The sequence below is a fragment of the Panthera uncia genome (genome assembly GCF_023721935.1).
Source record: "Panthera uncia isolate 11264 chromosome B2 unlocalized genomic scaffold, Puncia_PCG_1.0 HiC_scaffold_24, whole genome shotgun sequence".
Taxonomy (NCBI): domain Eukaryota; kingdom Metazoa; phylum Chordata; class Mammalia; order Carnivora; family Felidae; genus Panthera; species Panthera uncia.
The window spans coordinates 76491101-76517251 of NW_026057580.1; the positions used below are offsets into that span (position 1 = coordinate 76491101).

Genomic DNA, 26151 nt, shown 5'->3' on the forward strand with positions numbered 1-26151 from the left:
GATATAAAAACAGCAGAAACTTAATCCTTATTTTTGAGTTACACAGATTCTACTGGGGAAAGGGACGATGGAGGAGTAAGAGGACCAGGAACAACAAGTGGTAACAGCATGTGCAGAGGATGCAGGAAGGGAGTCTTGGACTCCTCCTTGTAGGAGTAGAAGTGGTACCAGCAGTTGGGTCAGGGAGGGCCTCACTGAAGGGCCATATCTAGGTTGGGGGAGGTGGGAGAGCCATTCTGGGGATAGCAAGTGTGGATATAAAAAGTGCACAGATGTGCTTGGAGTATTTTAGGAAGGAAAAAAAAAGCACATTGTAGTTATAGAGGAAGCTGTGTGAGGGGCACAATGAACAGAACTAGAAAAGATAAGCTGAGGCCAGATTATTAAAGGCTCTGCAGGTGGAATCAAAAAGACTCAACTTACAAAGTCACATGGACCAGTGGAGGTTTGCCGGAAGGGCTGTGTGGCATGGTTACATCCTTATATGGTGTGAAAGTGCAAGCCTGAGGGAAAGGCTAAGAAGCTGGAACTACGTCGGGTCATGTGGATATCCTTAAGTCCGTTTTCTGCCTCGTTATCCTATCATTGCAAAAACAAAACTAACAAACCAAAAACACAAACCTTTCTTCTTACAGGTCTGTTCAAGTGTCACTGTTTTGGTTTAGAAGAGCTACATTTCCTCGCCAGAAGATAAAATCCACAGGGCAGGGATTTGAGGTGCTTTTATTCTCAGGTATGTCTCAAGGCAAGGAACAGTGTGCAGTGCCTGGCAGGAATGCGACCAGCATCACTGAAGAGATAACACGACTTCTCTCATGTTGTGACTCCCCGCTTTATCTGCATCGCCGTCCAATCCCACACCACTTCAGGGTGCAGCTCTGCCCAAACACACACCCACGAGAGCTCTCCTGCTGGCACCCTAACTCATCTAACAATCCAACACTTCCCTGTTAGCCTCCCTAACTCCTCCTCCTCCAACATGGGTCTTTCTGTTACCAAGTTCTTCCCCCAAAACTTTTTCTCAGAATATTGATGAAAAGGAGTTTTGGAAATCCAACCCTTTTCTCATCTTACAATGTATTTAGTATTCTTACTTTTGCTATTTCCCTTTCTTTTCTGCTAATTAATATAGACTTAGTTAACCATGTAGTATTTTTTTCATACTATAGACATTTAAAATGAGGTGTTTTTCTAAGAACAACCTTGGTTACTTTCCACCGAATTTAAAGGGATGCTTATACTTTAGTTGTTTGTTGAGTAGTCTATTTTAATATTATAGATTCATTCCCTGATCCAGTTATTTAAGAGATTTAAACATTTTCAAGTGGTTTCACCATTTTAAATATGTGTATCATTTATGCTCAATCTTACATATTTTTTAAAAGTTTTATTGATTTTGAGAGAGAAAGAGAACCAGCAGGGGAGGGATAGAGAGGAAGGCAGAGGATCCAAAGCAGGCTCTGTGCTGTCAGCAGGGAGACCCACGTGGGACTTGAACTCTCAAATCATGAGAGCATGACCTGAGCTGAAGTTGGACACTTAACCGACTGAGTCACCCAGGTGCCCCCCAGTGTTACAGTTTGACTGTGGCATTACACATATATCTTACTAAAAAAATTTTATGGTCTGTAACATATAATAAATATTCTTCAAGAATTCAATTACTTAATTTTTCTATTTCATTATGCCATTATTTCAAGCCTCCTTTTAAACTGTACTGCTCACATCTGTTATTTATTAATTGCATAGGCTTAATATATTTTGATCTTATAGTTTTATGACTTTTTTTCAATCCTTTTTGTGTGTGTGTTTTTGCAATTATGCCCTCTATTGATATTTCTGCTTTCTGGATTCAAATCAACTTTATTAGAGACCATAATTAAATTACTATCCAGAGAGGAGGATATAAATCTAAACCCAATTTTTACAATTTAGGCAGGACTTGGGGAGATGGGTATTAATGCATTTCTGCTGGATTTTTTTTCCTGTTTATACCAGATAGTTCTACATTTTATGGAAAATTTAGTATGTATAAGGTGACATGTGGGTTATTTTACATTATCCAATTTTTAGTGTTTATAAAAAAGCGGTAAGAGAGAGAGATACAAAAAAGAACTCTTAATTATAGAGAACAATGTGATAGTTAGCAGAGGTGGGGGATGGGTGAAATAGATGATAGGAATTAAGAACAGCACTTATCATGATGAGCACTGGGTGATGTATGGAAGTGTTGAATTACTACATTGTACACCTGAAACTGATATAACATTGTATGTTAACTAACTGGAATGGAAATAAAAACATTAATTAAAAAAATATTCTGACTTCATTCTCTGTTTTCAACAGCTCTGTGTGGATTATGCACATTTACTGTAAGTCACTTTAATTTCTTTGCAGAATAAGGCAGGAGACGGGTGGATGGTCTGGAAGACGACTTTATTCTCATAGATGGTGGCAGATATTGAGTTTGAAAGGGAACCCCATCAATGCATCCTGAGTTTCCAAGGGATTTCTAAACATTTTTATAATTATTAGTCACTAATCAAACTCTACAAAATTAATGGCTAGAACCCTAGTACCCCAAATGTCTGAATCCTATTATGAGAAAAGAGTGAATCTTTCTACCACTAAACTCATATTCTCAATCTTATTTCTCTCTTCTCCACTCCAGAATCCTATCAGTTTCCTATATGTTTTTCCCCTTGACATTCCTAAACTTAGTGGCATTAGCTACTTCTCTTTTCAGGAAGTCCTTCAGCAATCTTCTGCAGTGGTGTATGGAACAGTTGATTTCTTTTGGTGAATTTGGGTAACAATATTTTTGCCACCTGTAAAATGAAGGGTATCTTGGCGGAGTAAACTGATTTAATATAAGGATCCATTATGTGTGTTTCCCCTGTGTTAGATCAGATGTCTTTGTGACCTTTATTCATTGACAGCTAGTTCTTCAATGGTTTTAGCACCCAGGAGTTGTTTTTTTGTTTTTCTAGTTCACATACATAAAACATACTAGTCAAATGTTTCCTCTGATCTTGGTAGTTCTAAATGTTCTCTCTTAATTTACAGAATAAAGTAGTTTTGCAAATCAGGAAAAGTTTTTTCAAGCGTATCATTAAATTTATCAGTTTCTATGTGGTTTGTCTATTTCCTGTGACACCTTTACTCATCATAGTGACGTTGTGTCTTTTTTTTTGTTTTTTTTTTTTTTGCGGTGGGGGTGCTTCAAAATATCTACTCTTTCCACTCTTTGAATAGGGGCTGTTTCCTCTTCAGGAATGATCTTTACTCAGTCTTCAAGGGATACTGAATTCAAACCCTATGGAAGATTTTTTTCTGTCATATCCTCTCTTTCATTCCCCAAGATCCCTAAGGGGCCACATGCCAACTGATGTCATTCTCCTGGGCCTTTGTGTCTTAACAAAGGTAGAAAAAATAGGGCATGTTTATTAATTCTAAGATGTCCCAGAGTGATTATCCAGCCACAGAGATTCTCTGTGGCAACTTGAGACTTACTTCCAACTTGTTTTCAGCCCTCACTATGAGTCTGTGGCATTACTATATCCTGTTAAATTCTCTTTCTGCTCAAGAAAGCCATTGGTTGCTCCTGTAAAACAAATAATATGTGATATATTTATGCATGCTACTTCCCACATGTATCATCTTCTCTTGTAATATCTTTTTTTTTGCATTTTCCAACTTTCAATATCATTTTTGCTTAGGTTACTCTTACTCTACAGTGAGGTTTCCTAAAATTTGTTCTGGGAAACATTATTTGTAACTCAGCAAATGTTACACTAGGAAAAAAGGAGAGAGGTTATAGTTAAGTATGGAAAACACAGGGATAAATAAAATTCAATTAGTTTCTTTTTCTGTACATTGTGAATTTCTAAGACAGAATATAAGATGTAGCTTTTTCTGAACTTATTTTTAGTATGTATACAGATACAAACTTATCCTGACATGTCTAAAAAAGAAACTCGTGCTCTGTAGAACACATTTTGGGTAATGATATTCTAGATACTGCTATTTACTATCTCCAATGAGGATTTTAGTTTCCCTTGAGCTTATAATGGAGCAATACTATCTATGTTATTTATATTTAATACTACTCATTCCTATTTACTATTCATCTTATCTTTAGCCTGTTTGTAATTCTTGTGATTATTTGCATTTCATATATAGACTGAAAATCTTGTGGCTTGACTTTTTTTTTTTAAGTTTTTCAATATTTATTTATTTTTGAGAAAGAGAGAGACAGAGAGAGAGAAGGAGCAAGTGGGTGAGGGGCAGAGAGAGAGGGAGACACAGAATCTGAAGCAGGCTCCAGGCTCTGAGCTGTCAGCACAGAGCCCAACATGGCCTGGAACCCATGAACCATGAGATCACAAGCTGAGCTGAAGTCAGCCACTTAACCGACTGAGCCACCCAGGCACCCCATGGCTTGACTGTTTTTAATGGCACTACAAAATATTTTAAATGAGCTGGGGTGTTTTAAAAGTTTTGAATATGTCCCTATAATCAAACTATTTATCAACAGGTATGTCATATTCCCGTTGTAATTTTGGTAGGGTTTAGAATTCCATTGGCATTCTTCATTACTATTTAGTGTTTCTAATTGTAATTTTCCTGAAGCATGTAACATAAACAATGGTACTTCCTCTTCTGTTTTTGCAATATAAGTTTAAGAATCTTGTGTTTATATCGATGTGGAGCTATATACTTCTGATGGTGATTTATAAGATGTTCTCAAAATACTGCTGAGCCTCAGCAATGAAATGGGAATGTTAAATTATTGTGACTTAGAGCCCCTCTATGAGATGATTTAGGAAGATGAATTTTCCTAGACAAGATAAGTAAATACCTTAGTTTACATAAAAAATACAGTATAGAACATTATCAACAATCTGAAACTAACTAATTCATAATTTGGCCATATTGATGTTCTTTCTATTAATGAATGCTCAATTATTATTTTTTTTTGTTTGTTTTGATATGGAGACAAATAGCTTAAGCACAGATTTGAAGTAAAGTAATTTTTCTTGACCACATTCCTGATAGCCTATTCCCTGAGTGTTTGGGGTAAAATAATTTTTCTTGACCACATTCCTGATGGACAACTCCCCTGAGTGCATTGGTCAAATGAAATTGTCAGTGATGAGGTAACTGAGAGGAAAAAAGAGGAGATGGTGTTACAAAAGTCTAGTATTTATCACTTCTCACCAAGAAATCCCACTTTAGAGAATAAATATTTATTAGCTACATTATCCAAAATACAGGAATACTAGAAAAAACCCAACTATCCAACATTTAGAGACTGGTTATGCAAAAACTATGCTGAGAAGATGAATCCTTATGTACTAAAAGTATATTCTATAGAAACAGAAATGTATGTAGGAAAGAAAATACCTTAAGTAATTTTTATAAAATTAAAATGTAGACAATCTAGATGTAATGAAAACAATGTTTTGCATGGGGATAAGCATAAAACAAATACACTAGAAGAATTATTTTCAATGGAGGTGTTCTTTGTAGTCTTTAGTTTACTAAAGTTATCTAAGTATGGAATAAAAAAGTACCTTTACAAGATCTGAGGCAAATGATTTTATCTATAGGAAAAATATCTGTGGGTATTATATAAAGTACATAAATATACGTCTATAATAAGCACACACGCATATGAAATATATATGTACATAAACTTAAGTCACTGTTACAGGTGAAAAAAAATCCCAATTAAATATGCAATTTTTTTTTTAACGTTTATTTTTGAGACAGAGAGAGATAGAGCATGAATGGGGGAGGGTCAGAGAGAGGGAGACACAGAATCTGAAACAGCCTCCGGGCTCTGAGCTGTCAGCACAGGGGCCCGATGCAGGGCTCGAACTCATGGACCGCAAGATCGTGACCTGAGCCGAAGTCGGCACTCAACCGACTGAGCCACCCAGGCGCCCCAATATGATGCAAATTTAAAAGAAATGTTACTTGTTTCTCTTTATATGCTCAATTATCCTATTTGAGCCCAGATATATGCTAGCATGCCGTTCTTACTTCCTCCAAATTGTCTCACCTCCACATAAATGATGAACAAAGTTAAAACCAAGTTCAATGTAAGTATGTCATGTCAAAAACAATGAGAATACCAGGCACTGGACACTCAAAGACAAATATTCTAAAAGCAGATACTTGCTAACTAAAATAACATTAATTTTCAGTATGTCTTTTTAAAAATATGGATTCTCTGGCTTAATGCTTAGAACATCTTAAACTAAATTGAACACATGAAGTTATGTGGGATTGGAAAAAAGGAAGAAGAGGCATGATGTGCCAGAAAGTCTCTTTACCCTGGCTGAGAAGGCGACAGAATCTATAACGAAGAAAAGAATTTAACACTTCAACAGGACAGATATAGGGGAATATAGAAGCCATTTATATACTTTAAAAATATCTACGGTAGAATAAAATCTAAAGACGGAGAGAATGTTAAGATTGCGCAGGCTGCTTTGTTATGGCTAGGAAAGTACCCGAGAGACGGGAACAAAGTAAAGCAGCTTTTCTCATTAAACATTTATTGCTCTGCTTAAATCTGTTTGAAGGAGCATAGAAATACATGAAATACTACACTAGGTAAGATCCACTCTAGCCAGAATGCTGAGGCTCACACAAATCTGACTGACATGAAATTGAAATATCTGACTGTTTTGCCTTGACGTCAGCTTTTAATACTGTCAACATTAAAGACGAAGTCCGTTCCAACAACTTAGTGGAAACTTAAGATATTCATAAAGTTGTCCAAAACCTTTCAAGAAAATAGCATTCATACTCTATACAAGCATGATACAAAAATCCTTTCTTAATCTGTCAATAAAAGGCAGCTAAACGAAAAATTCCTGCTTTCCTCGGAGCAGATAATTAATTGAGTTTTGCTCTAGGAAGAGCTCCAAAGCACTTTACACAGGGACACACTGGCCTACAGGGCTTCTCACTGCAAGGCTGAGTATCTCACTCACCCTCTCAATTTCTTAAACACTGTAATTTTTATATCTTACCTGTCAAAATCTCTCTACCTTAAAAAAGGTTTTTATTAAGCTAACATTATGCTAACATTAAAATAATTTTTAAGGAAAAAACAATCATTCACAGGCCTGCCATTGCACTAAGCCTCTTTAATTGGTCAACAGGCATATGTGATTTATGGTTGTAAACCACACCACACCTAATGGAATGGAGGCAGGCTTTTTTAAAGGCATTGCTTAACATCTCCTTACAACTTGTGCCCAAATTTCCCAGTGTGCCGGTCTCATTAGTATATATTATATGACAATTCATTGTATGCTTGAGGCCCATCAAAATATGAAAATAGGTACCATAGAAAGCACATTTTACTCCCAAAAATGTAATTTTATTGTTTCATCTTACCTCTTCTCCAGACAGATAGTAGGCTGAGAGTAGTCCACCAACGAAGCGTATATTTACTTCAAAAACAGAAACTTCAGCATTCTGTGGAAATAGAATAAAGAAGGTTCATACATAAATGATAGCACACAATTGAGAAAAATGCCATCATGATAAAATGTGCCAAATATTTAAATTTTACTCCATCTTATGTTTGCCCAGAGCAATTTATATACAAGAGAAAAAGTTCCTCTCTTTTAACAATGTCAAAATATATGTAAACAAAAATAATTTTGACTCTTAACAATTATAAAATATTTCTAAAATTAAGTTACGCGCCCTCTGCTCAACAACAGATACGGTACTTAGCTGGTATTCTCTATTTGTGCAGATGCCGCAGGGCCAGGACATTTTATTTTTCTGTTCTGTTGTGTTCTCCTTTATCTTATTCATCTGCCTGCTTTTTCTTCCTGAAAGGCCATTCAGACTCTGTACTCTGGCTGGTGGTTGAACATTATTCTAGCGTTCTTCTCCCACCATGTTAAAGTAGCACAGCTAGAATGCAAATAGAATTTGAAGTTGGGGGGACCTGGGTTCCAAGTGCTTGTTCCCAAATTCCTGCCTGGGGCCTAGGATGGACATCTTCCTGGGAAGAAATTTTATCTGCATAAAGGAGCCTGCTTTTATTATCCACAGTGTGCCAGATCCTGTGCTAGTCTCTTTACCTGAACTACATCCTTTAATACTCACACCAGCCCTGTGAAATAATTACTAGTCTTATGTCTATTTTACAAATGGAGACACTGAGATGTAGAGTGGTTATTGTGACATTTTCAAGGTCAGACAACAAATAAGTGGTTGAATCAGAATTTGACTGGAGTACTCCGATTCCTGGCCCATGGCTCTGCACTGTCCTGACTCCTATTATCACCTCCATGATAATGCACCAAGTCCCTTTATTAATGGTCATACCGTTGTGGCATATAATTAGTAATTATCACCAATACTTGTATTATTTTACAAGACTTGACTACTAAATAGACGTGTCCTACATGCTGTTACTAGAAAATTGCACACAGCTAACCAACAATAGGGGTAAGATCCTCTTTAATCTTTGGTTAGCTTCCCTTCATGTTCATTGGCCTACTCAGTAGTTGTTCCCTTTTACATAAGGTCCAACCATTCACTGATAATCATAGGGGCTAACAGCAAACTATATTATATGGAGTCAATGTCTTGCAGATGAGCTTAGTTAAAATCATCCAAGACATTGTTTCTTTTAACAAATATTTATCAAGCAACTACTATGTGCCAGGCACTGTCATAAGCCCTAGGGGCAAGGTAATGAAGACTGACAAGGTCCTCAAACTCATGGAATCTACACTTTAGTGGGAGGAAACAATTCCAGAAAAGACAAATACACATAGATTTTCATTTAATTGCCCCTGCTCTTGCTAAAAAGTTATAAGGATCTAACAATGAAAGCTAGCCAACTACTTATGGTTAAAAATTTTTCAAAAAATTTCTTGTAAAGGATGAAAACAACTTATGAGAATTAGTGGGCCAGAGGTAGGCAAAAGCATCATAAGACTCTTTAGTGGGCTCGTTTAACAGTATTTCATAATCTGCAACATGCACCTGATATGATTTGACTCTATAGAGGTGCAATTTATCATTGAGGTGCATCATTCAGAATGAGCATTGTAGGCATATTGGTAAAAGCTTCTTTATTCCACAAAATCACTGATAAGGAAAAAGGAAGGGAGTTCACTAATTTACTTTGGTTCACACGCTCTATTTCTTATGTCTAAAGGTAACAATGTCTTATAGTAAAATCGAAGAAATTTAAACTCTTATATTTTACTTGTGTTTTTCAGTTTTTAAGTCTGAGAGCAGTCCTCTGCATTTCTACCTACTAAAATCTGTGAAAGTGATTTTTATATTCTTATTCTGGCTATGGGTTTATTAGATATGCATTCTCTTCCTCCTATGAAAATTTTGGTTATGAGGACTTTGATATAGACATCTGATAAAAATTACTGCAAGGTAGAAGACTGAGCCATGTCAAATATCATCAGAATATATTTTCAGCTAGACATCAATCACCTATTGGGTACAGCTGTTCAACCAGATATTGATCCAGCAATGTATTCTAGAACCTAAATTCTGTTGATCTTGCTCTATAAAATATTGAGAAATGACCTTGCAAAACACCATGCTCAAAGTCAGTTGCTTTGCCTTTTGAATTTCATGGATCTAACAGTCTAGTGAGCCTGTCCAAGAAGCAAATCTGGCTTGTTAGTGAACCCATGCAGCTTTCCAGTGACTGCTGTGTCCTTGTCTTTAAAAGCCTTGTTCAGGAATGTCACATCACCATTAGGACTACTCAAGAATCATCATATTTTCCCCCTTTTGAAAACTGGAATGACATTAGAACTCCCAACATTATTTTTTCTACTTCTTTTTATCAAAGTTAAATCTAAATTATTTATAAACCTTAATTTGAGAGATCTTTCAACATTCTGGGCTGTATTATGTGATTAGGTCAAAAGACTGAGATTTAGATACTTTTGTTCACTTTACAGATCCTTAGATGAAAAGGACGAAGAAAATAAAAATTCTCCCACCATAGCAAACTGGTTTTCTATATTGGAAACAACAGACCATAAAAAGACTACCTTAGAGTCAGAAAGACCTGGGCTTGAAGGCTGAGGGTGAGATCCCAGGCAAGTCACTTACTCTCTTTAAGTCTCTGTTTTCTTGTTTGTAAAAAGGGACAATGCATTCCTTACAAGGCACTAGGAGTCTGTGAATGTAAAGCACTGTGTATGGTGCCTGGCATAATGCACTCAGCAGAGAACGGCTGCCATTACTCACAGCACAGTAACTCAGGCGACATAAACCAAGGCCTATCTTAGTTTATTTCCTCAGGGGTTACTGGAATATCAGAAACTCCAGAATCCTAATATTCTAAATTCTAGAATGCAAACTGACACATCTTCTCTGACCCTCATGGGAGTCCTCTTTCTCAATGTCTAAAAAATCCTCTTTTGAAATACAGTATTTTGACCAAACTTCCTTTTGGGTTTGATATACTTCATATAAGGTATCGGGATTTTCTTTTTTTTTTTTTTAATTTTTTTTTCAACGTTTTTTATTTATTTTTGGGACAGAGAGAGAGAGACAGAGCATGAACGGGGGAGGGGCAGAGAGAGAGGGAGACACAGAATCGGAAACAGGCTCCAGGCTCCGAGCCGTCAGCCCAGAGCCTGACGCGGGGCTCGAACTCACGGACCGCGAGATCGTGACCTGGCTGAAGTCGGACGCTTAACCGACTGCGCCACCCAGGCGCCCCAAGGTATTGGGATTTTCAAAAGGGAATTTCTACAATCAGGGTTGTAGGCTATCTTTATTAATTTCTGATTATGATTTCCATTAAAAATATTATTAAATTAAAGTGAATATATTCATCCCACCAATATTCATGCAGTATCTTTTAAGATGTTCTAAAACTTTTCCAGTGACTTACTCTAATGACAGAGAGGGATTAGGACAGGGAGAAGATAGTATGTGAAGGAGGGGAGCCGCAAAGAGCCCGTAATACTAAAATCTTGTGTGATTTATTTCTAACAGTATGAATTTTCCAATCTCCTTGATCTGTGTTTGTTTTAAAATAAAGTTACCTTCCTTAAATCTTTAAGTAAGGTTACATCGCAGGGATATGCTCCAATATTCTACGGCTTCTAGTGCACTGTCATATGTGGTTGCCAGGTTGAGAAGTTGATCCAGACTTCTGGCTAAATTGCATGCACCTATTAGTTAATATCACAATTAATAAACAAGTGGAAGTGGACATTTTTGGCTGAAAGCCTAACCATGAAAAAAGGCTTGGAGGCTTGGAGAAAGCCTCCTTCATTTTGACTTTCCTCTACCAACAGTCTTTGAATTGAAGGGCACACTTAACCACATTCATATATAGATTAAGTAAAATATATTGTAGAACTAAGGTCACACCTAGAATCAAGAGGTGAGTATGACAAATTATGGAAAAATTAGGCCACAGTACTAATCTTTTATACTGGTTGTCTTAGACTTATAATTTCTGTAAGTTTATCCCTTAACATTTCTGTCATCTAGTTCACTATACATTTATGTGAATTATGAAATAAACTGATAAAGAATGCTAAAATGGATAAAAGAGTTTAATTCAACATACCATTTTGCATGTCTCCCTCTCCTAATCCTTAATACTATGCTCCATATTTCTACTGACTTCCTTCAAGTCAACAGATTTGATTTATGAGCACAAAGAACCTAACTCTATCTGGGCAAGAGGAAAAGTGAACACTTCAAAATCCTTGTTTCAGAATGAATGTCTGAAAGATTAACTTTCTCCCACTAGGCAAGATAGAATTTTAAACAAGTAAGAAACTTTATTAGGGATTTATTTGATATTTTTATAAGCAATTTATTCACCAAACTTTTCTGTAAAATGATAGATTTTAATTGATCTCAGTGAATGAAATGGGCTTCACCATTAGAATAACAAATTTAGTTTATAGCACAGATTTACCCAGTTTTCTTTTGATTGAGGAACTACAGAGGCACAGCCTTTCCCTAAAGGACATATTATTTCTTTGCATAAGACTTATCATAATTATTTAGACTCAAACTTATACTAAAGGCATTCTTAATTCTTATGATTCTACATGGCACAGACAGATCTGATTAATTGTATTTAATTGAAAAAGCCCTCTTGGGAAGAGGACTTTTATTTTCAAAAATATTTTAATAATACTCTATTTGGTCCAAATTCTTAGGCTTCTTTTTTTTTAATTTAATTTTTTATTTTTTAAAATTTACTTCCAAATTAGTTAGCATATAGTGAAACCATGATTTCAAGAGTAGATTCCATAATGCCCCTTGCCCATTTAGCCCATCCCCCCTCCCACAACCCCTCCAGCAACCCTCAGTTTGTTGTCCATATTTATGAGTCTCTTATGTTTTGTCCCCCTCTCTGTTTTTGTATAACTTGTTTCCTTTCCCTTATGTTCATCTGTTTTGTCTCTTAAAGTCTTCATATGAGTGAAGTCATATGATTTTTGTCTTCTCTAATTTCACTTAGCATAATACCCTCCAGTTCCATCCACGTAGTTGCAAATGGGAAGATTTCATTCTTTTTGATTGCTGAGTAATACTCCATTGTATATATATATCACATCTTCTTTATCCATTCATCCATCGATGGACATTTGGGCTCTTTCCATACTTTGGCTATTGTTGATAGTGCTCCTATAAACATGGGGGTGCATGTGTCTCTTCGAAACAGCACACCTGTATCCCGTGGATAAATGTTTAGGCTTCTTTTTTTAAGGGTAATTCTATGAGCCCTCAAATCAGAGACTACTTCTTTGCTAGCTATTCCTCCAAACTCCCCACCAGCTTTCTACTCAATGAACTGTAAGTGAAAAGCAAGCATTAATAACTGCCCTACCACAATCCAGTGCAGTAACTATGTTTAATAATAACTGCTCCACTCCTAACATATATGATAACTATGCTTTGTCTTACTGAAAAGTACGTTGGAAACAAGATGAGACTTTTCAAAGACATTGATTAAAGAGTGGTAACTGCCCATACACCTTGCCTATGTTTAAGCTTAGCAGACACCTTGGATTATAAATAGTATTTCAAAGTGTGTTTTGTATTATTATTTCGAGGATTAAAAGTATAAAACTCCTTTTAACAGATTAAATTGAAATATTAAACAATGTAACTTAGTGTAACATATGTCCTGGCAGCTTTTAGTTTCATGTTTAAGTAACATGATAAGCCTCTTAAGAGGAACAAAGCATTAGGCCACAAAGGTAGACCATCTTCTCTATGTGAATAGATTTTACTATGCAGACCCAGAAGGACCCTCAACTAATAGTCCAATCTATCACTAATTATTGACAGAACATCTCAGTATCCTTTTAAAGCCAAAACTTAAATCATCACGCTTGGCGGGCACTGATTTGCATTCAGATAAAAATACTGAATAACTCCATTCAACAGGATAATTAACTTATTTGCCTCCATAGAGACATAATGCTATTCTAAAATAGACTAAGGCAAATACTAAAGCAGAAGTCACTTCTTTCATGGTCTATGGCATAGAACTCTGGACCTATGTCAAGTACGCATTCAGGTATTTGAGATGATCCAAAAATTGCTTTGTGAGGTTAACTTATTTACGTCTTTCCAACAGGGAGCCTTATAACTTATTTTCTTGAAAAGTAGGGTAAAAGAACAGTCTGGATTATTAAACTGTTGGTGGGAATAAAATTGGTGCAGCCACTGTGGAAAACAGTATGGAGGTTCCTCCAAAAAATTAAAAATAAAATACCATATTGAAGTGCCTGAGTGGCTCAGTTGGATGAACATCTGACTTCGGCTCAGGTCACGATCTCGGGGTTTGTGGGTTTGGGCCTCACGTCAGGCTCTGTACTGACAACTCAGGGCCCGGAGCCCGCTTCAGATTCTGCCTCCTTCTCTCTGCCCCTTACCCACTCACATTGTGTCTCTTTCTGTCTCTCAAGAATGAATAAACGTTAAAAAAGTTAAAAAAAAAAAACCATATGATCCAGTAATTCCACTTTTGAGTATTTAATGAAAGAAAATGAAAACACTAATTCAAAAAGATATATGCATGCCCGTGCGCACACACATAAATATTACTCAGCCATGAAAAAGGATAAGTCATGTGAGATAATATGGATGGACCAAAAGGGTATTAGCCTAAGTGAAATAAGTCAGATGAATACCATAAAACTTTACAAATATCATATATGATGTCATTTATATGTGGAATCTAAAAGACAAAACAAAGGAACAAACAAAACAGAAATAGCTTCATAAATGCAGAGAACAAACTTTTGGTTGCCAGAGCCGAAGGGGTGGGGGAAACAGGCAGAGGGGATTAAGAAGTGCAAACTTCCAGTTATGAAATAAATAAATCACAGGAATTAAAGTACAGCATAGGGAATACAGTCAATAATATTGTAGTAACACTGTATGGTGACAGAGGGCAACCGCACTTAATGTTGTAAGCATTGCATAATGTAGAGAATTGTGAAATCAGTATATTGTACACTTGAAACTTAAATAACATTGCATGTCAACATTGTACTTTAACTTAAAAAAAAAGGGAAGAGATTAAGTTCACCTGTTATCTTAAACATACAGTACTCATTATGACAAAAAGTACAATTCATGCAAATCAAGACTACAATGAGATATCACTTCACATCTGCTACTGATGGCTACTGTAAAAAACAAAATCAGAAAATAACAGTGTTGGTGAGAATGTGGAGAAACTGGAACACTTGCACACTATTGGTGGGAAGGTAAAACAATGCAGCAACTGTGGAAAGCAGCAAGGTGGCTCCTCCAAAAATTGTAAATAGAATTGCCATACAATCCAGCAATCCCACATCTGGGTGTATACAAAAAACAATTGTAAGTAGGATCTCAAAGAGACATTTGGATACCTGTGTTCCTAGAAACATTCACAATAGCTAAGACATGGAAGTAATCCAACTGTCACTGACAGCTGAATAAATAAGCAAAACGTGGAATATACATCTGATGAAAATATTACTCAACCTTAAAAAGGCAGGAAATTCTGACATATGCTGTAATATGAATGAACCTTGAAGACATTATGCTAAGTGAAATAAGGCAGTCACAAAATGACAAATACCATATGAATCCCCTTTACAGGAGGTGCTAGAGTAGTCATAATCATACAGACAGAAAGTAGAACGGTGGTTGTCAGGGGCTGGACGGATAAAGGCTGGGAAGTTAGTGTTTAATGGGAACTGAGTTTCAGTTTTGCAAGATTAGAAGAATTGGATATGGATAGTGGTGATGGTTGCACAGCAATACACTATTAATATTATAGTACTTAATACTACTGAATTGTACCCTTAAAAATGGTTATGATGGTACCAGTTTATGGTACCAGTGTATTTTACTGCAATAAAAAAAAATTAAAGAAAAAAAGTACAATCCATGTGCTTGCCAAAGACCACCATCTTAGTGTGTTGCTAGGTAAGTGTCTGGAATAGGCTAATCATCTATCCTTTGTCATTCTCAAAGCTCCCCCTGTCATAGAGACACCACTTTACCTCAATGAAGAAAAATGCTTTTTAATAGTTAATATAACTTTGGCATTTACTGAGGTTTTATATCAAAATTATTATCTGGAGAAAAGTTCTACATATTCTATAATATTAATACTGAACACAGTTTTCAATATTTCTCCTGCAAGGATCTAGGTAATCAATACTTCTTTGAGGTGACACTAAAGAATAGGCAGCACTCAGAACTGAACTTAGAAATGCCTAAATATGAAACTCTTGATCATTTGTTCTTATGTTAAAGACTTTCCAGTAGCAGGAGCCACTGCAAATCTCTTCTGGAAGTAGGCTAGATAAAAAACAAGTAGATCAACTGCACTTGAAGTCCAGATCATTTCTAACTATTTCAAAATATGACACAGTACAGTTATCCTTGTGCCCTGTCATCTTGTTCTCTGAGTCTAGTATAGTCTGTTGAGAAGTAGGACAAGATAACTTCTCGTTCATTTAATTAGAATTTACTGAATACCTGTGGAACAATACACTTTAATGTGTGCTGTGATATGAAGATTACATGCCTAACCTGGGAGGATTCAAATTCTCTGGCTGCCTATATGTATTTCACAACTCTCTGCACTTCCTCCTCTCTAATAAAAACAGGGTCGCTGAGTTAGGCAGATCTTGTTCACCCACAGCTTTTACTTGCTGTGTGATTTGGAAATTAGTTAATCACCTCTTAATCTACAAAAACAGGGACAATACCACTTACCCTGTAAGGTTGTCACAAACACTAAATGAGATAACCTATGGAAAAAAATCACCTAGCATAATACTTGGCATGTCTCTGTACTCTTTAAATAGTGGTTTCCTCTTTCCTTTCTTCCTCCCTCAAGAGCACTTGGCCCCAGCTAAGGACTCTATTTTTCCTGCTAGACTATAAGCTCCAGGAGGGTAACTGACCTTAAAACGTGTTTAGTAAATAACATGTGAATGAAATAAATAATGAGTAACCAAGGGTGTGTTTCAGATTCTTGGTTTTAGGATTACTTTGAATTAAAACCAGAAAACTCATCCATTGGAATCTACCTTTAGAGGTCTGCCCAGATCTGTGTTCCTCTACAGATGCTTGAATGGAATACAAAGCTCCACCTGGGAAGCCCTTGCTCCTATATATTATCTCAGTGATTTATTTTAAGCCTGTTATTAGAGCCACTTGAACTCTGTGCTACCAAATATGCAAATGGAATCAACTTGCTATGCCTTAATTAAAAGAAAATGAGTTTTAGTTAATGATAGTATAAACCAATAAAAAAACATTTAGTTTACACCTGTAAGTGATGCAAATTGAATATTTCACATAAAAACACATTTATTCTTGATGCTCAAGAGCACCACAGGATAAACCAACCCTCAACAGTAGTGTTTGTTTCAGTTTCATTCTGATTTTTCCCTTGCAATAAATTTGGATGTGTTAACTTTTCTGCAATACCCTGACACCGTCAACTATAATTAATACTTTATCAGGAAAAAAAGTTAATTTAAAAACAAGCAATAATTTATCCAAGCTGGAATCATATTACATGTTATCCATAAAAACAAAACAAATTTTCTCTCTTTGTTTAATAAGCTTCTCCAATGTCTCCGTCCTTCAGATAAACGGAAAAAGTTTGCATTTTCAAAAAGAAAGCTGTGTAATTATTGATATAATCACCTGAGCCTCTGGGTAAATTGAGCAAATATAAAACGAATTCTCATATAAGACATATTAAAACGAACCAGAAAACTGGAAGCTGAAGAATTTTATAAAACAATGATTAGGAGAGTAAAACAATACAGCTTCCCTGAATTTTATTTACTAATTTTAAGATGAGAAGTACTATCACTTGGATGTTACTGATAAGTGCTTTTTTAAGGGAAAATATGGCAACACCCAGAGAGAACTATAACAAATATGTTTCAAGACCTCTCACATTAGGAATAGTATTATAAGAAACAGAAATTTGAGACCTGTGGCTGTGACTTTTAAAGTATATTTTGAAAGACATAGGCCAAGATTATCAATAACAGTTCTAAAATGGTATTTTACACAAGTCTGTCAATTATTTGGATAAAATCTTGTTAAAAAACAAAAATATAGCTTTAAATAAACAACATTAAAGGTCAGTATTTAAGCAACCACTCAAGAACAGTCCAACTGCTTTATCTTGCAAGTAAGGAAGCACAAAAATTGGCTCTTCTCCACAGCCTAATATCCCCTATTAGATTCCCTCTGCTTCCTCACAGGTCCCCACCGCCCACGGAACACATTCATGTCACCTGGTAGTGGTCTGAGGTCAGCCAACCATCTTCTGTTACCTTGTCTGTTAGCTTGAGAGGCCTTTACGCTTTGTTCTTTTAAATAAATGATTCCACAGTTTCTCAGACTACTGCTGGTCATGAAAGCAAAGAATTGTTGCAGGATTTGGGGAGTTTTGGGGAGCAATTCTGTAATTAAAAGACAAGGGACCTGGATACTATTCAGGTCTAGCATCACTGACATCTACTTTCCTGTCTTCAATCATTCGATCTTGGATAAATGAATATGGTAAAACTGCAAAATTAATTACAGAAATATGTTGCATTTATTTTCTTTTCTTTACATTTATTTATTTTTGAGAGACAGAGACAGGGCACAAGTGGGGAGGGGCAGAGAGAGAATGAGACACAGAATGAAAAGCAGGCTCCAGGCTCTGAGCTGTCAGCACAGAGCCTGACTTGAGGCTCAAACTCAAAAACCGTGAGATCATGACCTGAGCTGAAGCTGGACATCCAACCGACTGAGCCACCCAAGTGCCCCATATCTCTATACACTAACAATGAAGCAGCAAAAAGAGAAATTAAGAAAACAATCCCATTTACAACTATACCAAAAATAATAAAATATCTGGGAATAAACATCACCAAGGAAGAGTACTCTAAGAACTAAAACCCTGATGAAAGAAATTGAAGAAGTCACAAATAAATGGAAGGATATTCCATGCTCATGGATTAGAAGAGCTAATATTGCTAAAATGTCCATACCATCAAAGTAATCTACAGATTGAATGCAATCCCTGTAAGAATATTAACAACATTTTTCACAGAACTAGCACAATAATCCTAAAATATGTATGGAACCACAAAAGCCCCCAAACAGCCAAAGCAATCTTGAAAAAGAACAAAGTTGGTGGTATCAACAACCCCAGATTTCAAGATACACTACAAAGCTGTAGTAATCAAAACAGTATGTTACTGGCACAAAAACAGACACAGAGATCAAGAAAACATAATAGAGTCCAGAAATACACATTTATTTGGTCAATTAATGTATGACTAGTCAAGAACATACAGTGGGGAAAAGATAGTCTCTTCATCAAATGGTGCCGGGCAAACTGGACAGCTACATGCAAAAGAATGAAACTGGACCACTTATACCATACACAAAAATAAATTCAAAATGGATTAAACACCTAAATGTGAGATCTGAAATCATAAAATTCCTAGAAGAAAGGATAGGCACTAATGTCTTTGACATTGGCTGTAGAAACATTTTTCTCGATATATCTCCTCAGACAGGGAAACAAAAGCAAAGTTAAACTATTAGGACCACACCAAAATAAAAAGCTTTTACACAGCAAAGCAAACCAACAAAACAAAAAGGCAACCTACTGAATGGGAGAAGATGTTTGCAAATGATATATCTGATAAGGGGTTAATATCCAAAATATATAAAGAACTTATACAATTTTAGACCAAAAAACCCCAATCTAATTAAAATATGGGCAGAAGACCTGAATAGACATTTTTCCAAAGACATACAACTGGCCAACAAATATATGAAAAGATGCTTAACATCACTAATCATCAAGGAAATGCAAATTAAAATCACACAAGATATCACTTTACACCTGTCAGAATGGCACAATACACAAGAAATAACAGGTGTTGGTGAGGATATGGAGAAAAAAAACCTTTGAGCACTGTCAGTGGGAATGCAAATTGGTGCAGCCACTGTGGAAAACAGTACAAAGGTTCCTCTAAAACGGAAAAATATAAATATCCTCTTAACAAAGGGGAAGGGGAGGTGAAATAGATAAAGGGAGTTAGGAATATATTTATCTTGATGAGCACTGAGAAATATATAGAATTGCTGAATCACTATATTATATATCCAAAACGAATATAACATTATGTTAATTATACTTGAATTAAAGAAACAAGTAAAGAAAGAAAAAACACTGGATAACAGGAGGAGAAAAAAATCATTTGATTTTGACGGAATCCAGTTCCTATTCTCCCAACCTTTCTTGAGAGGGGTTGGGGGAGGGAATACATTAACCATTTTCTCTCCCATAGATAGCTGATGACAAGCCCTATTTAAAGGTAGGTATTTTAATTTAACTTATAAATAACAAGATGGGACAGAGATATTAGTAAGAGACGACAAACCCTCAAGAAGAAACAATTTTTTTTCACTGCTTTGATTTTTCATTCTCAGTTCTATTGATAATATTAGAGCTATCTATCACAAGTCATTCCAATCAAATGGCTGTAGAACCTTGAGCAAATCACCAGCTCCCTGGGTCTGTTTTCTCATTAAAAAAAAAAAATTTTTTTTTTTACATTTATTTATTTTTTGAGAGACATAGAGAGACAGAGCACAAGTTGGGGAGGGGCAGAGAGAGGAGGAGACACAGAATCTGAAGCAGGCTCCAGGCTCTGAGCTGTCAGCACAGAGCCCCACGCAGGGCTGGAACTCACAAACCGTGACATCATGACCTGAGTCAAAGTCGGACGCTTAACTGACTGAGCCACCCAGGCGCCCCCTGTTTTCTCATTTTTAAAATAAAAGAGCCGAACACATTGATCTCCAAGGTCCTTTTATGTTGGAATATGTCTCCTTTATATTCAAAATTCAATTATAAGGCAGATTAAACACAGACTTATCTAAATGTCCTTTACGGCAGTGATCTCCAAAATGAGGCATACAAGGCAATTAATAAGAAGGCTGGAACAAAATATTCATTCTTTAAAAATATATATATATATATATATTTATTTTAGAGAGAGGGAGAGAGTACAGATGGAGGGAGAGAATCTTAAGCTCAGCATGCAGCCTTGAAACAAAATATTCAAACTTTTAATTTATATAGGTTTTTAATGCAAAGAGTTAGGAAAAAGATTTAGTTTTATCGATCTTTAATATTCTGACTGACACTGTTGTCCTCACTGGGTCTGTGAGAGAACAAGAGCTCCACAAAGTGGAGGTGTTGAGAGGGAAACACTCTTTCTATGTCCAGTTTCAACATACAGCATGTTGCTTGTGCCTGGTTATGGAGATTTACAGATACTATCGAATGCTTACCAGATAGACAAGAAGCTTATAAGGCTTTCTGTGAAACAATCTCTGATTAAAAATACTAATAATGCAAACATAAGTGAATGACTAGAACACAGCTGGGCCAACAGTCTTCTGCTTTTTTTTTTTTTTTTTTTTAATTAAAAAAAAATTTTTTTTAATGTTTACTTATTTTTGAGACAGAGAGAGACAGAGCATGAATGGGAGAGGGTCAGAGAGAGAGGGAGACACAGAATCCGAAACAGGCTCCAGGCTCTGAGTGGTCAGCACAGAGCCCGACGCGGGGCTCGAACTCACAGAACGCGAGATCATGACCTGAGCTGAAGTCGGACGCTTAACCGACTGAGCCACCCAGGCTCCCCTCTTCCGCTTTTTTAAAACAAGTTTTTTGCCAATCTCATCATGAGGCAAAACACTGATTATGGAATTAGATGAGCTGCCCTCCCAAATCAAAATTATCAAGAAGTTCTGAAGTGTCCGCTCTCCTTAATTCTGAACCTTTTCCTTGGTATACAATAGATTTTGATGTATTTGTTAAGAATGATAGTATACGCACAAAGATTTTTAAAGGCTTCAAATACATATTGACAACATTTTATGCAGACAAGGGTATAGAACTAACAAATTTTGAAGCCTTATTTATGTGACAGTGGATGCATATTGAGAGTTTAGTGGAGGTCTCCTTGGTATTGCAGCCTTGGCAGCCACATAGCCTGTGGGGGGCCTTAAGCCCACGCAGCCACAAGCAAATCCAAGTTCCTGGCATGACTCCCCCAATCGCCCTTGTGATCAATGGTCTCCCTAGCCCCTCAGGGCCTTCCCCTTGTGCACACCTTAGAAAAGACTCCGGTGGACCTTACCAAAACGTAGCTCTTTCCGGTACGAATTGACCAATTTGACTCCAAAGCACTATACCCACCCTACTAAAGGCATGTGCCCCAGGTTCTGTCTATACTCTGTCTGACCTCCCTGTGTGGCCCCTGGAGGCCTGCTGCGTACCTCCTCAGGACCCGTGAGTAATAAGCTTCTCTACTGCAGTTTCTCTTGTGGTCTTTTGTTGGACTGCAGCTCACCACCTGGTACCCTGTACTCCAATTAACAAAAGTTAATTTAATAAAATGAAAACAATGTGCCATGGCCCACGGTGCAAAAGCATGAGCATGGAGCCACACAGATTTCTGCTAGACTCACAGCTCTGACACACAACTAACTGTGTGATCTGGATAAGCCTCTGAGGCTCCAATTTATAGCCTGTACAAGTGTGAAAATAATGGCCATCTCATAGGGTGGTTATGGTACTTGAACATCAACACTTGGCACATGTTGGCCTTGACAGATTTTAATTTCTTTTTCCTTACTCCTAATTTGCTAAAAAACAAAAACATGTACTTCCACAGTAACGGGGGCAAGAATATAGTATGGTACTATTTAAAAATGCATTCTTTGTTTCTGCTATGGTATATAGCACAATAATTGGCCCCACAACAGAATTTGTCCATGTTAAACTGAGATTTAAAAACTGAATTGGCAATTTTTGTTTAACTCACCACATTAAAATCTAGATTTTCTTCAACCCATGATTTTGCCTCTTCAAATTCATCTTTCATTTCCATTATAAAAAGTGTATCCAGGGCATCTACTATTGTTGCTCCTTTAATACTACCTGAAAATATCAGAAAAACATTTATTGATTAAAATATTTGACACACATACAAGCAAATTGACCATCCTTGGAAAAGGGGAATACAGAATTTATTAATAATAGTAATAATGAACACAGTCTAAACTTCTTTCAGTAAAAGAGAGTGTAAAAGCTGCATCAAAACCAAACTAACAATAATCACAGGCTATGAATTGATACACTAATCTTTAAAGCTTCTTCTGAACTTGTATAAAATAATCTCTTAGACATTTCATTTGTGACTGAATTCTCCAGCAACAAAAAATAGATCTGAAACAAAGGAGCAACACACATATTAATTTGAATGTAATCACATCAAAGTGCACCTGTGCAAAATTTTTAAATATAGTTAGATCTAAAATTATGATAGCTCTAAGAAGCCATTATTCTAAAATGGAATTCACTCTCTTTGAAGGCCTGACTGATCCTAACCTCCCCTTCCACCCACCCACCCCATCTTGACTTTATGATTCATTTCCTTCGAACTCCCTTGACATGAAGACTTTACATTGGTCTTGCATTCATCACTTTCTGCCTTCCATTATAATTACTTGTATGCATCTCTTTTAGCCTGTAAACTTCCTCAGAATGGAAAAGACCTGTCTTCTTCATATGCACATTCCATACTAAGAGACTTAGTATGTTTCGATGCTTAAGAATAATTTAAAAAATCATCAACATGTTAACAAAGAACAAAATAATCTCTTTGACAAAGATTTTGACAAATTTACACAAAACTGAGTTATTAATTATACAAGCAACTTTTATAGGGATAAAAGTAAAAACAGAATTAGATTTTAAAAAGTTATAGGAAACAATGAAAAAACAAAGGCCTCTGAGTCTGCATGAAGCTTCTAAATTTGTCTTCAATTCCTAACTCTCAACACCCATGTTAACTGGTCACTGTGTCCTGAAAACACTACTTTATAAAAACATCTGAAAGCACTTCTGTCACTACTCCAGGTTTGGGCTCTCTTCCAGGTCTGCATCACTGTGATGGACCAACCAGTCTTTCTTCTACTCTGCCAGCTCTCCCTAACTGTTCTTACAATTCTCTTCTTCCCACCTGGAATCAACTTCATATGAATATCTGCACTTCAGACGAATATCTACTCACCCTTCTAATGCTCTGACAACTCACTGTTTACACACAGCTCTTCTGCCCAAGGCCATGAACTCTGCAAAGACTTGTATTGTGTTAACACCAGTACTGGAAGGAGACCCAAACACATGGAAGATCCTGAATAAATGGAAAAGAGGACCACAGACTCTGACCTTAGACACACCTGGGTTCTGCCCCAGCTCAGCCTGTTAGTACGTGGCTCACATGGGCAAGTTATGCTCTGAGCTGCATCTTTCTCATCTATAAAATGTGTATAATAATGAGGTTAAGGGAGATGACACACAAATGGCGCTTAGTGCATAATAAATGTCAGTTGATTCTGTTGTTTGTTATATGATTTGATACTATTTAACACCTTCAGTTAAAGTATAAAAAGTCACATTTTCTATGCGGAATTAAGAAGTGTTGGAATAAGACTGTATCCCCTTCATCCTATTACTTACAGGCAAAATTGTGCAGGATAAAAAAGAATCAAGTGTGAGGAGAATGACAATGGTAGCTCTGTGACCCAAGGAATCCACCTAACACTTCTGTTCCCTAGCTTCCTCACGTCACAATGGGGTTGCTATTAATACCCACCGTACCAAACATAAAGGGATGCCGTGAGGACAAAATGCAATGAAGCATGCCAATGCAGATAAATGGACATTCAAATAACTGACCATCCATTCTCACTTTCTCTTCCACGGCACAAACAGGAGAAACCCAGAGCTAAAGTTGAGAGTCACCAAGATACAGTGAAGATCACCATGGCAGGCTGGTGATCAATAAAGCTTATCGATAAAGACACAACTTTACCTGACAAGAAACAGTTAATGCAGCTGACCAAACGCTCCTCTGCTGGGTATCACCCAAGGAGCTAAAAATCTTGATGCTGCACCCACAGCCATTAAATGATAATCTTTGGGACTGTTCCCCAGGCATCAGTATTTTTTTTTAAAGGTACTCAAGTGATTCCAATGTAGAGTGCTCTGTCTGAAGGACACACTATGCCCAGTCCTTGCAGATAATTGCAGCAGGTATGCAAGTTTCCTAGCAACATGGCCTGGAGGGGCACACAAACTTTACCACCCACAAGTTCCATCAATCGGAGAAAAGTTACTGTCACTAAGAAACCAAAGCACATTCTACTCACCAAACAAACTGCTCGAATGGCCTTCTTTTGATATAGGTTTCAGTTCATTTAATCCCCAGGCATAACGTTTATAATTATTCCAAGCATGTTTCATCATCTGAGAAAAAGAAATGAAAATAGGATTATAATTTGAATTTAAGATGTTTTTGCTATGAAATAGATCATTCACTGAGGACCTAAAGGTTAAAGCCTTAAAACTTATGGCTTAGTTAAAAAGATGATGATTAATTAAAAGGGTGACAATGGTATGAATAAACTAGAACACACACACACACACACACACACACACACACACACACACACACTGTCCCTTTATATTTACAAACGGAGATTTCTTTTTTGAATCTAGAGATATCACTTTCAAAAGTCATTTCCCAGTAACAAAATTTAACTTACCCTTAAAGGATGAACCATTCTTACATTTATCTATTTTATTCTCATGAAAGATTAAATCTGCAAAGACTATATTTAAGATTCTGATTTTTGCACAAGGTTCTTTGTACTTTGTCAACCTCATAGTATATAGACAAATATCCAAGGTTATCACTTTAAACACTTTGATGTATGTTGACCAAGTTAATGTGGAGAAGTCTACGGGAAATAAATGAAACTCTATGGTTATATTTAAATCTGGGGAAACTTCAGCTTGTTTTAATATAATCAATCTTGAATTGTATAGATATCTGTGTACCTGTATAATAAAGACTGATCCTGTATATTCCCAATCTAGATTCCTTGTACCAGGATTATTTTTAAAGCCAAACTTCTCTGTCATACATTATATAAATTATTTTTTATTAATTTTAACAAAATTAATTTATCTACATATAATGAAAACCAAATTAATTTCTCCTGGCTTACAGATAAAGTTCCGACCTATTGTGCTAGACACTAACTCTAGTAGAAAGTGAATGATTTTTAAGGAGAGAAATTGTTCTAAGAGCCTGTCAAAATAGTCGTATAACCACTGTATAATAGCTGTAGAATTTTTTTTAATGACTCAAAGAATATATATAATTAGTTTTGTATGCATTTCTTAAAGAGGGCTGGGAACTCTTCACCTGTCAGAATTTATTCATGCCATTATTCCCAATCCATTAGCAAAATAATTAAAATATGGACATAACCTAAAAATGTTCTATTCTGGTTCCATATTTTAAAATATCTTAAAAAAGCATCACCTAAAGTTGACAAATACTTTATGCGGGCTGTTTATAACCAACATCTTCAGTGAGATCAATACAATTTTATTAATAAGAACATTCTTCATAATTCTTCAAAATTCTTCACAATAAACATCTTTTGTTAGCCAATTTGTAC

At 36.2% G+C, this 26151-nt stretch overlaps 1 protein-coding gene across 4 annotated transcripts in view; it reads right to left on the reverse strand.

Moving 5' to 3' along the window:
- The window catches only part of MAN1A1 (mannosidase alpha class 1A member 1), a 164788-nt gene that overhangs the window by 99816 nt on the left and 38821 nt on the right, over positions 1-26151 (reverse strand). For all 4 annotated transcript variants that reach the window (XM_049654258.1, XM_049654259.1, XM_049654261.1 and 1 more), the window contains 3 exons: positions 24832-24928; positions 22440-22555; positions 7417-7497 (listed from right to left, as the gene is read on the reverse strand). In XM_049654258.1, coding sequence (XP_049510215.1) covers positions 7417-7497; positions 22440-22555; positions 24832-24928 — 294 coding nt within the window. The remainder of the gene's footprint in view (positions 1-7416; positions 7498-22439; positions 22556-24831; positions 24929-26151) is intronic.